This window comes from Paramisgurnus dabryanus, chromosome 8 (genome assembly GCF_030506205.2).
Source record: "Paramisgurnus dabryanus chromosome 8, PD_genome_1.1, whole genome shotgun sequence".
Classification (NCBI taxonomy): Eukaryota; Metazoa; Chordata; class Actinopteri; order Cypriniformes; family Cobitidae; genus Paramisgurnus; species Paramisgurnus dabryanus.
This window is the reverse complement of record NC_133344.1, coordinates 38,085,966-38,099,093: the sequence shown is the minus strand read 5'-3', so window position 1 is coordinate 38,099,093 and position 13,128 is coordinate 38,085,966. Positions and strand designations below refer to the sequence as shown.

At 37.2% G+C, this 13,128-nt stretch overlaps 1 protein-coding gene across 4 annotated transcripts in view; it reads right to left on the bottom strand.

The window, feature by feature from the left end:
• septin4b (septin 4b) overlaps nt 1-13,128 on the bottom strand; it is a 79,237-nt gene that overhangs the window by 21,433 nt on the left and 44,676 nt on the right. The window contains exon 1 of one of the 4 annotated variants that reach the window (XM_065281760.2): nt 2,255-2,506. The exons of 1 other annotated variant lie outside the window; for it this stretch is intronic. In XM_065281760.2, the coding sequence (XP_065137832.1) occupies nt 2,255-2,290 (36 nt within the window). In that variant the 5' untranslated portion in view covers nt 2,291-2,506. Of the gene's footprint in view, nt 1-2,254; nt 2,507-13,128 lie in introns of those variants that run through there. 2 more of the 4 variants (XM_065281761.2, XM_065281763.2) reach the window with 2 other exon arrangements.

Here is a 13,128-nt window from a genome sequence, read left to right as displayed (position 1 = left end):
TAGTAATACGTGCAATTATAATATTGAGTCATAGCCGCAGCAAATTTAACTGCTCATGCTATCATGTATTCTGTTGTGCTATCTGTCGTTTTCTGTGCTTTTCACTGCTTCTATTTATGTAAAGCTGCTTTGAAACAATTGACTTTTGTGAAAAGCGCTATATAAATAAAATTGAATTGAATTGAATTGAATTGAATTAGTTAGTTTGAGTGAGTGAGTGTGAGAGTGAGTGAGTTATAGTGTGAGTGAGCGAGTGTGAGTTAGTAAGTGTGAGGGCGAGCGAGTGTGAGAGTGAGTGAGTGAGTGAGTGAGTTAGAGTGTGAGTGAGTGAGCGAGCGAGTGTGAGTTAGTAAGTGTGAGCGAGCGAGTGTGAGATTTAGTGAGTGAGCAAGTGTGAATGAATGAGCGAGTGTGAGTGAGCAAGTGTGAGCGAGCGAGTGTGAGATTGAGTGAGTGAGCAAGTGTGAATGAATGAGGGAGTGTGAGTGAGCAAGCGAGTGTCAGAGTGAGTTAGTTAGTTTGAGCAAGCGAGTGTGAGAGTGAGTGAGCGAGCGAGCGAGTGTGAGAGTGAGTGAGCGAGCGAGCGAGTGTGAGTGAGTGAGCAAGTGTGAGAGTGAGTGAGTGAGTGAGCGAGTGTGAGTTAGTAAGTGTGAGCGAGCGAGTGTGAGAGTGAGTGAGTAATTGTGAGTGAACGAGTGAGTAAGTGTGAGTGAGCGAGCGAGTGTGAGAGTGAGTGAGTGAGTGTGGTGGGTGAGGTAAACTTAGATCAGACACTGGGTGGGTAAAATTATAACTGGTAAACTTATGTCTTTTTCTATGCAGTTTAACTGGAAATACTCAGGCACACAACCAAAATCACATCATGCTTAGAAAGGCTGAAAGCACTGCATTGATCTGTGTCTGTGAAGCCTTAGTTTCGATCCATTGCTTATGCTGCTTACAACGCTTAGTGTCAGAATTCACTCACTCGTTTTCATTAACTCATTTAAGTGGACTACATGTGAACTAATGTATGAGAATAGTGAATTAAGATATAGGGGATATTTTGGACACATTCCTGCTCTATCGGCATATGACAAAGGAGAGGAGTATTGTTTTCAAGCTGCTCTCACTGTACTTGATGTCATACACTGATCTGTCTGTGCAGCGGCGCATGAAGTCAAATGCACCACCTGAGTCTGTGCAGCAGGGCACATTCTCCTAGTCCCAAACAGGTTAAGGGACAGCACAGTGACGTGAAATAAGTTGTTAAAAGCCACGCTTTTTTTGCAGGCGCCTCATGCACCCCCATTAAATGCAGTCCCATGATTCCTCATGCCTTAATGCGCCACTGTACTTGGTATTAAAGTCTTAAAACATCTCAGAGATTTTAAGAGCAAGATTAAGGAATTTCAAAGCATGTCCTAGATCTCAAACCCACTCTTAAACTCTATTTGTGGGTCACTGAGATAAGAAACAATAGACTGAATCAGGACAGATTTGAGTTTTTCAAAGAGATGGAAAATCAACAATACATTAATAATAAATGTAGCATCATTCAAAGCATCAAAATGCAAGATCTTGAATTATACTTAATCCCATATTGCTATCATGTCTGAAATGTAAAATGGGACTACCAGTTTATTTGACCAATGCTATTTTTCTTATTAGCATTACGCACCACAGCTTTTATTTTTAAAGTTGTTTGATATTCACCATCATACAAATTGAGGTATAAGCAGTAAAACAACAGATTCTTTATATTTGCCATTCTCAGATACAACCGGACAGTAAGAAATCATTCTCAATTCAGTCAAGTGATGTGTTTGATATGAGCTCATGTTGTCAGATGCTGTGATGACTGCAGCAGAGCTGAGATTGTGTGTGAATAGTGCTGTTGTGTGAATCTGCACAGCGAAACTCTTTGTGACTGCGTGTGTGTGCGAGTGAGTGAGAGTGAGAGAACCATACACAAACATTAAAGCACAAATGTATTTGAAAGGCAAATATTTGTGTATTTTTTATTATAAACTGACAACAATGTTGAGTTCATATCAAAACAGTTCAATCAAATCAATCATTTTACTGCAGAGTTCATATCAGAGTATTCTTCTGCACGTATCATGCTCTCAAAGAACGAACCTAAAAAGTTCAATCCAAATGCATGACACCTTTAGTCAATGTAAACAGCAAACAGTTATTCACAATGTTTGACTTTTGACAATGCAAAGTCTAATTCCTCAAAGTCAAATAAGTGAACATACTGCAAACATACCTCAATATCGCAGGTTATCTCTGAGATTGCTGCCATATTCAGGGATCCCGAGACAGAGAACAGCCACACAGGACAAGAAAATGTCACCCAAAGTCTGTCTACATCTCAATGGCATTGCATCACCACACTCCCAGCATGTGCATCTCACTGGAGCTCATTTGCATGGCCACACCCCGGCATATGCATCCCACTGCAGATCATTTGCATAGTCACACCCCAGCACACAAATCGCATCTGCATGGCTACACTTCCAGCAACTACATCTCACTGCAGGTCATTTGCATAGACCCAGCTTCAGTGTATGTATTAAACTGAGGATAATTTGCATAGTCACACCCCAGTGCACCAATCACACTTTGCATGGCTACATTTCAAGCACCACTGTAAAATATTTACATGCATCATATGCATCTCGCTGCAGATATTTGCATTGCATGCAAGTCCGTGTCCTTTAAAATCTTTGAAGGCTTTCGGTTATCAGAACATATATCTTGTGAAACTTTTACTAGTCTAGGTTTGCTGAATACTCTACATGTGTGTTATGTTTGTGTTAAGCACTTACATAAACACAAAAAAAAAACGATGCACAGACCTATACATTAACTTTGCTGTTCATCAGGCTATGGGTCAGTTTTGGATCTGTAGTTAGTTCTCTATAAAGGATTTCTGATGACAGTACCAAGCAATTCCTGGTGCCTCTGAACACATAAGCCCTAACAAAACATCAGTCACATCTGAGACGTCTGTGCAGCTCACAGCACAAAGAGATTCAAAGATACGGCAACCCCGTCCTTTAACATCTCTTATCACCAGTGGTCACTGCCATACTGAGCTTTATAATGCACTGAAGTAAGTGACACACATTTCAACTAATCCCTGACGTTAAACCAAGCTCTTCTTAACACGAACATCTATGCTTAAGGATTTTATTGTGTATTTAAGGAGACTCTCTAGAAGCTAAGAAACAGGACAAGATAGAAAACATTTTTTTTATAACAAGAGGATTCGGCAAAGCATTCTGGGATTCAGTTTACATTCACTTCTCCATAACAAATCAAAATCTCATCAGAAAATCTCAGTGGATTAGTCTTCTGTTGTCATTGTGGAAACAGATAGCGAAGATACATTATTTATTTCATATGTATACTTTGCCATTTATTCTTTCTAAGAACTAACAGGAACTAACTGCTTGAATGACATTAAATAACGCTATCTCACGAGAATTCATACATATTTTACGAGTTGGCTAATTCATATTAATTCATACGAATTCTCGTGAGATCAGGCTGAATCAAACCGCACAATCACTTTTCACTTTTTAATTTACCATCTGAACTGGAATACAGCTTGCTTAATTCAAGGAAAACTCTTAACCTCAAGGTTATGTTTCACAGTAGACTGATAAAAATGATGGATGCAGATTTGAAGCGTAACATTTTTATCAAAGGAATAGTTTATCCAAAAATCACCCGTGCTGGCAAATTTAGTCAGAATGAGCACATTTTTAAAAACAAGTTATTTATATTTTGACATTCTCTATTTAAAAAACAGGGCTTGAAATTAACTTTTTTTATATGTAGTACTGGTGCTCCCAAATGTAAAAGTTAGGAGCACCTGCAAAAAATAATAAGAGCATCCATTGAAAATTATAGGAGCACCACAACTTCATTATCCTGAAGATTAAAAACTTGAACAATCAAACTTGATCTTTAATTATTTGCCACACACATGACTTGAACTTGGCCTTTTTTTAAACAAACTCTTATTATGCTTAAAATGTAGAGTCATGGTGCCCTACAATGGCCATTTATTTTATATTATTTATTTTAAATTTAGTTTTTTATTTTTACAAATCCCATTTTTTCTGTTTAACTTCACTTTTCATTTTCTTTAATGGTTAATTTCATTTCACTTACTAAAAAGCATTTTTAATAAACTGAATTCATAAAGTGTAACACTTTATTTTTTTCTAAAATAATCAAATAAAAATATGATACATTTTCATCAAAACTAGGGATGCTTAACGATTAATCGCGATTAATCGTTAGCAGAATAAAAGTTTTTGTTTACATCACATATGTGTGTAAACTGTGTATAATAAATATGTATATATATAAATGTGAACACATTTATGTATAATTTTAAGAAAAAAAGTATATATTAAATATTTATATATAATATAAATTATACATAAATATACAAATGTATATACACATGTAAATATTTCTAAAACATATACATGCATGTGTGTACATTTATTTTTACGAAGTTATTATACACAGTTCACACACATATATGATGTAAACAAAAACTTTTATTCTGCTAACGATTAATCGCGATCCCTAATCACAACATTGCATTTTTATTTTTTAACTAAAAATGAAAGTACAAATCTTTTGAGGGTGATTATAAGAAATAAAAAGTAATTTTTAATCTTTATTTTAAAAGTAGATTTTTCTATACAAAAGAAATATTTTTCTGTCAACTTCAACAGACTTTTATTTTGAATGTGGTCGTACCAATTAATACGAATTAGCCACTTCTTAAAATGCGTGAAAGTAATTATCAAAGTGTATATAAAATAAATAATTACTACTTTCCACATGTAGATCATAATAGTCTTCAGGTTTAAAAACATTGTTTTGATATTTTTCGCACATTCCTAGCCAGTCCTGTACTTCACAAAACAGCGTCTCGAGGACAGACTTACCCTTACAAACTAGCTTTCCCAGACTTCCTGACTAATTCATTTAGACTTTATCTACAAATTTTCCAGGTTCCTGTTCGATCCCGACCCAGCTAAAGTGATCTCCCCTCCCTCGGCCTACAGTTGTGTTTGTGCTGATCGAGCATTAATCATCATTACAGTCACAGCAATGCAAGAATGCATGTTGAGAATGTACAATAGGATGACCATGCATCCATGTGTGAGTTTTGTGAACTTGAACAGAGTGTGTTTCTGACCAAAAGCAATATTATCACATACAAGAAACCTGGGCGATCTAAAACATTTGCATGCATCAGAGGTTCGACTCACAATCGAGTCCAATGTGAACATGTTGACCTAACTAAAATAATAAGCATCTCCATTAATCTGGAGTCTGTGCACTAATGCACGTATAATCACAACAGTCCAGAGCGAATACAGATCTGTTCTCACTCTGAGGGAAACCAGGCATTATGCTGTCTATTGGTTTTCAGTGGACCTCGGGTAAGAAAAACTGAATGGCACAATTACTTCTCACACAGAAAACAGAAGAAGTGCTTTTGAATGGGAAGTTCTCGGTGCCAAAACGGCTAGAAGCGGAGGCACGACTTCACCTAAGACCAAAACAATAGATGTAGACATAACAACAGTGGAATGTGGAGGGTCGTGCCCCGGCTTCGCTCTCGGCATTCGGAAAGAGCTTTAGTCGCTATCAAGGTGGCCGAAATCCAATGTGTGAGGTTCATTACCAACATATGGGCATAAAACTGTGAAACCAGAACAGACACTACTTTTCATTCCGGTAAGGGCCGGAATGAAAAACATCCGAATTACCTGATGACAGCACTAAAAACAAGCATGAACAAAAACATCTGGTTTGATATTAACATGGCAGTGTGGTCATATAGGGACAAAAGGGAACAAAATTCAAGTGTAAATATCAATCTGTCTTCAAAGGGTTCCAGGTCATCAATCTTGGCAAAATTGTATGAGGTATACACTTGAAATAGGCACTTCAGCATATCCGGAGGAAGTCTGACCTCTTTGTGTTTTTTTCAGTAGTTGACATGCGTCCTCTATTGGAGCACCCCTCCCTACAGCGTATCCTCTGAACCATTATCCCATTATGCCATTAAAGTACATTGACTGCCAAACCACACCTACTCTTCTTCAAACAAACAGGTCAGTGAGTTTACATGCCACATACATACACCCTTAAACATCTTAATGGGAACTAGATTTTACTAGAGATGATAGCAGACTGGTACCTGAAGAATATAGACCCGATCTTTACATTATTTCCAATGTGCCATAAAGCCTGAGGGAGTGTTTTTTATATTTTATATTATATTTTGTTAAAATAACAGTCCAGCTGTTAATATATTAAACTCCAAATAAATAAAGTGCTTAACAAATTTATTAAACAAATTTATCACAGAAAATCATTTGTTTATGTTTCTATAATGGTAAATCCAGCAGTATGTGTAAGATCATTTGTCACAAAAGCATTTTTTATGTTAAAATATAATTATTGTTATCTCTCAATTTTCATATTGACTGTTTTACAAAGAAAATAGTAAAATAGTAAAGCACTTTATGATGTTTTTTTGTACGTGCCCAATTGACCGATGGCTAAGCCACGCCCCCTCCACTCATTTGTACAAACAATCAACATTGGGTGACAGACGCTATATGGCAGCTGTCAGAGTAGAAGACGTTTCACATGAGGCAATTGATGATTTTTGGAGACAGAAAGACTATATATCATCTCAAAGTCGCCAAAAGGGCCTTAACTATGCATTGAGGGTTATACTAATAATTTTATTGTTAAGAAGTTTGATGAAAAGCTTCAGCATACGTTTCCAGAACAAGTCTTTTTACTTTCTTTACCAAGAGTAAGTTACCTCTCCGTTAGTTTGGTGCTACAGTATTTACATGAATCATTCAGCACAACATTGCTATTAAAAATAACATTGGTTATCTCAATTATTTACAGATACGTTAATGAAGTGGCATGATGTACAACAAAGCTAGAAGCTAACGTTAACGTTTTCTAATGTTAGGCTAATGTTACGTTAAGAGATGTTAATGATAACGTTCAAATACTTAGCTTGGACATCCTTGTTTAATTTATCCACGTTTAGTTGGTGTTGTGGTCTACCGCATAACTTAATATGGATTAAGCAGACACTTATCTCGGTTGAGATGTGGCTTGGGAAAGGGTTAAAAATACACACCGTTGCCCAGCCTTTCGGGATACCTAGTGTCGGAGTTGCATGTACCCCATGCACACCGTTTGACCATTTTAAACTTAAAATGACAAGAAATAACTTATATAAATGGATGAAAACTGACTAACTGCAATGCATTTCAATTGTCGTGTAAGGAAAGAATGTCCTAGTGTATTGGGTTGCTATGCGCACTGTGATTGGATCATTGCGTTTGGGGGCGTGAATTAGCCATAGATCAATTACAGTTAATTACTTGCAGTCCCTGATAGAAAAATGGTTGAATGTTACGCTTGATTTATTTCTGACTTCTAAGAGAAGCTGAATGTATTAATTTGACATTCATCACTCCTGTTTAAAATTATGAAAAGGTGAAAAACTCAGAAAAAAAAGAGTCCACACTAAAATACTTCATGATGCAGGACGGTATTTGACAATTAAGACAGATGGTCTACAACCCCACCTTGCCTTTCAGATGTACACATTAATCTTACAAATATTTAGTTAAATGGGTCATAAACTGGCTTATTTTATTATTTTGTACAGTTCTCTGTGGTCCACTAATAGTGTTTTTACATAAAAAAAACATCATAATAATTAGTAAGTAATAGACTTTTATCTACCATGCTTTTGAGTCTCTATGCAAAACCACCTGGATGTAATCGACCACAGCTATTATTGGGTAACAGTGTTACATATGTAAAAAGTTTCAATACCCCCATCTGTGCATGTGTGGAATTGCTCGTTATAATGATTTAAAAATTGTGGATATTCTCCGGCAGAGGGGTCTTTCGCATGACTATGACATCACAGTCGCTTGACAACGACCTCTTAACTGTCAAAACATCAATGAAAATTTCACAGTTCACAACCCCTTTAATATTCTAGGTTACATATAACCAAATATAATCATATTGTGTCCCAATTTGAAGGCTGCTACCTCCAAATGCTGCATTTTAAGATTGATTGCATCTAGGGATGCTAAACAATTAATCGTGATTAATCGTTAGCAGAATAAAAGTTTTTGTTTACATCATATATGTGTGTGAACTGTATAATAAATTTGTATAAATAAATGTACACACATGCATGTATATGTTTTAGAAATGTTTACATGTGTATATACATTTGTATATTTATGTATAATTTATATTATATATAAATATAAATACTTAATATATACATTTTTTTCTTAAAATTATACATAAATGTGTTCATATTTATATATATACATATTTATTATACACAGTTTACACACATATGTGATGTAAACAAAAACTTTTATTCTACTAACGATTAATCGCGATTAATTGTTTAGCATCCCTAATTGCATCACAGCAGGGTGAGTAGTAAGGCTAGTAAGGCTGTCCCAATTCCAAGGATGCTAAAAATGCAGCTTCAGAATGTGTCCTCCTTTATCTGGGATAGAACGAATGGATCCTTCACAGCCTAAGCTTTCCCAAGATGCATTGCACGCCTTTTCCTAAATAATAGTGTTTTTGCAGTGGTGTAGTGGTGTCTGAAGAAGTGGGTATACTCTTAAATTATGCCCCCAGTAGAAGTGGGTATACTCTTAATTTATGCCCCCAGTAGGAGTGGGTATACCCCATGCCATCAAATAAAAAGGTGGGTATACTCCGTATACCTGCGTATACCCTGCACTACACTAGGGATGCAGCGATTATAGATTTTGATGGTACGGTTATAGTCTGATAAATAATCACGGTTGTACGGTTATTACGGTTATTAAGGATTCATTTATTTTACAACATTAATGTATAAAATCACATGAATAAATTTTTGAACAATTGCTAAATTTTTCTGTATTTTCAGTTTGTGTATTTTCTCTACAATTCTTGGACAAATGATAATAATAATAACTTGGCTGGCTTTGACTTAAACCGTATAGGTGCCTTTGAAACCTGTAGGCTATTAATTTGAATGATCTTTTGAATAAATGTAACTTTACATTTGGACTGAATAAAGTTATATTATTTTGGTTTGTTTGAAGTATTGAAGTAAAATATATGAAGTAAAAATGATAAGAGCCTCTCAAAATGAATAATTACACAGGGTCATCCTGAACCAGGTACTGCAAGTCATTTTGACAGGTGAAGCTTAATATTACTTATTACACGGCTCTCTGGAATGCTTGATTCTGATTGGTCAGTTGAGACATTTGCAGGTTCGTTATTTTCAAATAATAACCGCTCCAAATTAATAACGCATAGCCGGACTACTTGCACGAGTAAAATCGCTCCGCGCCAATAAAGATCAATAAGATCTTTATCTGTTTGGCGCCATCTTGTGACAAACACTGGACAACCACGACAAGACACAGACAGCTTACTGAGACTGAACTTGACAAAATAGAGCATGACAGCTACGAAGCCAACACACACAAAAATACAGAATGGGGATTAAAACTTCTCAAAGACTGACTAAAAGAGAAAAAATGGAGACAGACAAGTATGAAACAGAGGATCTTAATAAGGTATTACGATCATTTTATGCATCTGTGTAAAGTTTCGCGGAAGGATAAAAGTGTTAATTTAAAACAAATATGCCAATAAAATGTTTAAAATTCATATTCATGTCCAGTTTTTTTTCTTATGTGGCAAGTAGCCGTGTAATAAGCGGGATAATGTAGAGGTAGCAGGTAGTTATTGGGAAATAAGCCCCTTCAGTGTGATACAAGACCCTCCGCTTCGCGTCGGGTCCTGATCACACTGTCGGGGCTTATTTCCCAATAACTACCGGCTGCCTCTACATTATCCCTTACACAAAAGTCAAATATAAATATTAGGGGTGGCAAGATTAACGTGTTAACTAATGCTATTCATTAATTAATCATTAACGCGTTAAAATAATTCAACGTAATGAAATGCAGTCAGACCACCAGGAGCCCCGCCCGGGTTTGATCCGCGAGCAGGAGGTTTTTAATGCTGTACAGAGTAGACCGATTGGAGTGTGGCTCTTTCACGTACAGATGCAGGTGCGCGCGCACACATCCACGCACACACAAACCAGATGCACGAACAACCAAGAGACGCGTCACGCGCACATATTCTTTTGAACGCGGAGCTTTGTCATCAATGCACAATCCAGATGCACGAACAACCAAGAGACGCGTCACGCGCACATATTCTTTTGAAGGCGGAGCTTTGTCATACAATGCATCATGACGCATGCGCCTCTTGGTGGTTCGTGGATCTGGTTTGTGCGTGCGTGAAACAAAAACACGCGGTGTAGCGAAGGCTTTACGGTTACTTAACCGTGACATTTTAAAGCGCGGTTAGTAGTGAAACCGGTTAATCGCTGCTTCCCTACACTACACCACTGTGTTCTTGCAGAAAAAGGGTGTGTCACTGTTTTACTATATATATATATATATATATATATATATATATATATATATATATATATATATATATATATATATATATTCACTAAGGGTGTCACGATTTCGATTTTAAATCGAAATCGATCGAAATTCATTCACAACCTCGAACTTCAAATTAAAAAATGGGATCGTCGATGCTGCCACGGCCCCATGTCACGTCTGGTCGGCTTGCCAAGCGGGGGAAAAAACTCTCAGATATTTATATTTTTAACATGAGTGATGTATTGCTACAACTCCTTGAAATGCATATCATAAACCGGATTACTACCTACTGATCTGACTTTGGACAGAGCGCAGCTCTCTGCACGTGCGCGAGAGTGAGGCGCCAAGATGCAGCGGATTATATTTTAAACAAAAGGGGTAGTTTGCCTCTGCTTGCATGAAACGCATAAAACTGAACAAATACATAATGATTACTACTTTAGTTTATGTTTAGACTTCGGACAAATAGAGCGCGTGCATGTGAGACAGAGAGAAGTGCAGCTGCCTGCTTGACGTGCTGGATTTATTTCAGATGTTAGGAGTCCAATACGCGCGCATTAAATCCATGTTCGTGCAAGAAGAAATCCTCTCTCTACAAGCTCTCTCGCGTAAAGTGAAGCCCACAAACCCCCATACGAGGAAAAGCACACAGTGTGCATGTTAATGTGAAACTATAATAATAATAATAATAACTAGATAGTAAAGTTTGAAGACAAACTTTATGTTGGCTTGAGAAAGTGTAGCCGGAACGTTTAAAACGGTTTGACATAAGTTTAGTTTAGTAGGCTATCTGGCTGTTAGTATGTTTAAGTATGAAGGTAGCATGATTTACCATAAAGCTAGCATGATGCTAGCATGATTAGCATGAAGCTAGCATGATGCTAGCATGATTAGCATGAAGCTAGCATGATGCTAGCATGATTAGCATGAAGTTAGCATGATTAGCATGAAGCTAGCATGAAGTTAGCATGATTAGCATGAAGCTAGCATGATGCTAGCATGATTAGCATGAAGCTAGCATGATGCTAGCATTATTAGCATGAAGCTAGCATGATGCTAGCATGATTAGCATGAAGCTAGCATGATGCTAGCATGATTAGCATGAAGCTAGCATGATGCTAGCATGATTAGCATGAAGCTAGCATGATGCTAGCATGATTAGCATGAAGCTAGCATGATGCTAGCATGATTAGCATGAAGCTAGCATGATTAGCATGAAGCTAGCATGATGCTAGCATGATTAGCATGAAGCTAACATGATGCTAGCATGATTAGCATGAAGCTAGCATGATGCTAGCATGATTAGCATGAAGCTAGCATGATGCTAGCATGATTAGCATGAAGCTAACATGATGATAGCATGATTAGCATGATGCTAGCATGATTAGCATGAAGCTAGCATGATGTTAGCATGATTAGCATGAAGCTAGCATGATGCTAGCATGATTAGCATGAAGCTAGCATGATGCTAGCATGATTAGCATGAAGCTAACATGATGCTAGCATGATTAGCATGAAGCTAGCATGAAGCTAGCATGATTAGCATGAAGTTAGCATGAAGCTAGCATGATGCTAGCATGATTAGCATGAAGCTAGCATGATGCTAGCATGATTAGCATGAAGCTAGCATGATGCTAGCATGATTAGCATGAAGCTAGCATGAAGCTAGCATGATTAGCATGAAGCTAGCATGATGCTAGCATGATTAGCATGAAGCTAGCATTATGCTAGCATGATTAACATGAAGCTAGCATGGTGCTAGCATGATTAGCATGAAGCTAGCATGATGCTAACATGATTAGCATGAAGCTAGCATGATGCTAGCATGATTAGCATGAAGCTAACATGATGATAGCATGATTAGCATGATGCTAGCATGATTAGCATGAAGCTAGCATGATGCTAGCATGATGCTAGCATGATTAGCATGAAGCTAGCATGATGCTAGCATGATTAGCATGAAGCTAGCATGATGCTAGCATGAAGCTAGCATGATGCTAGCATGATTAGCATGAAGCTAGCATGATGCTAGCATGATTAGCATGAAGCTAGCATGATGCTAGCATGATTAGCATGAAGCTAGCATGAAGCTAACATGATTAGCATGACGTTAGCATGAAGCTAGCATGATGCTAGCATGATTAGCATGAAGCTAGCATGATGCTAGCATGATTAGCATGAAGCTAGCATGATGCTAGCATGATTAGCATGAAGCTAGCATGATGCTAGCATGATTAGCATGAAGCTAGCATGAAGTTAGCATGATTAACATGAAGCTAGCATGAAGTTAGCATGATTAGCATGAAGCTAGCATGATTAGCATGAAGCTAGCATGAAGCTAGCATGATTAGCAGGAAGCTAGCATGAAGCTAACATGTATTGCGTTGCTAGGGTACTAAGTTTGGTTGCTAGTGAAAAAAATTGGCATCCCATAATGATCACCCTTCAAGCCACAAGTAAAACGGTCCAACCCCTGTGTCTCTACGATGTTCAGATCCAGAGATATAAGGCTTTGTTTATTATGTTGCTAGGGTCTTCATATTTTGTTGCTAGG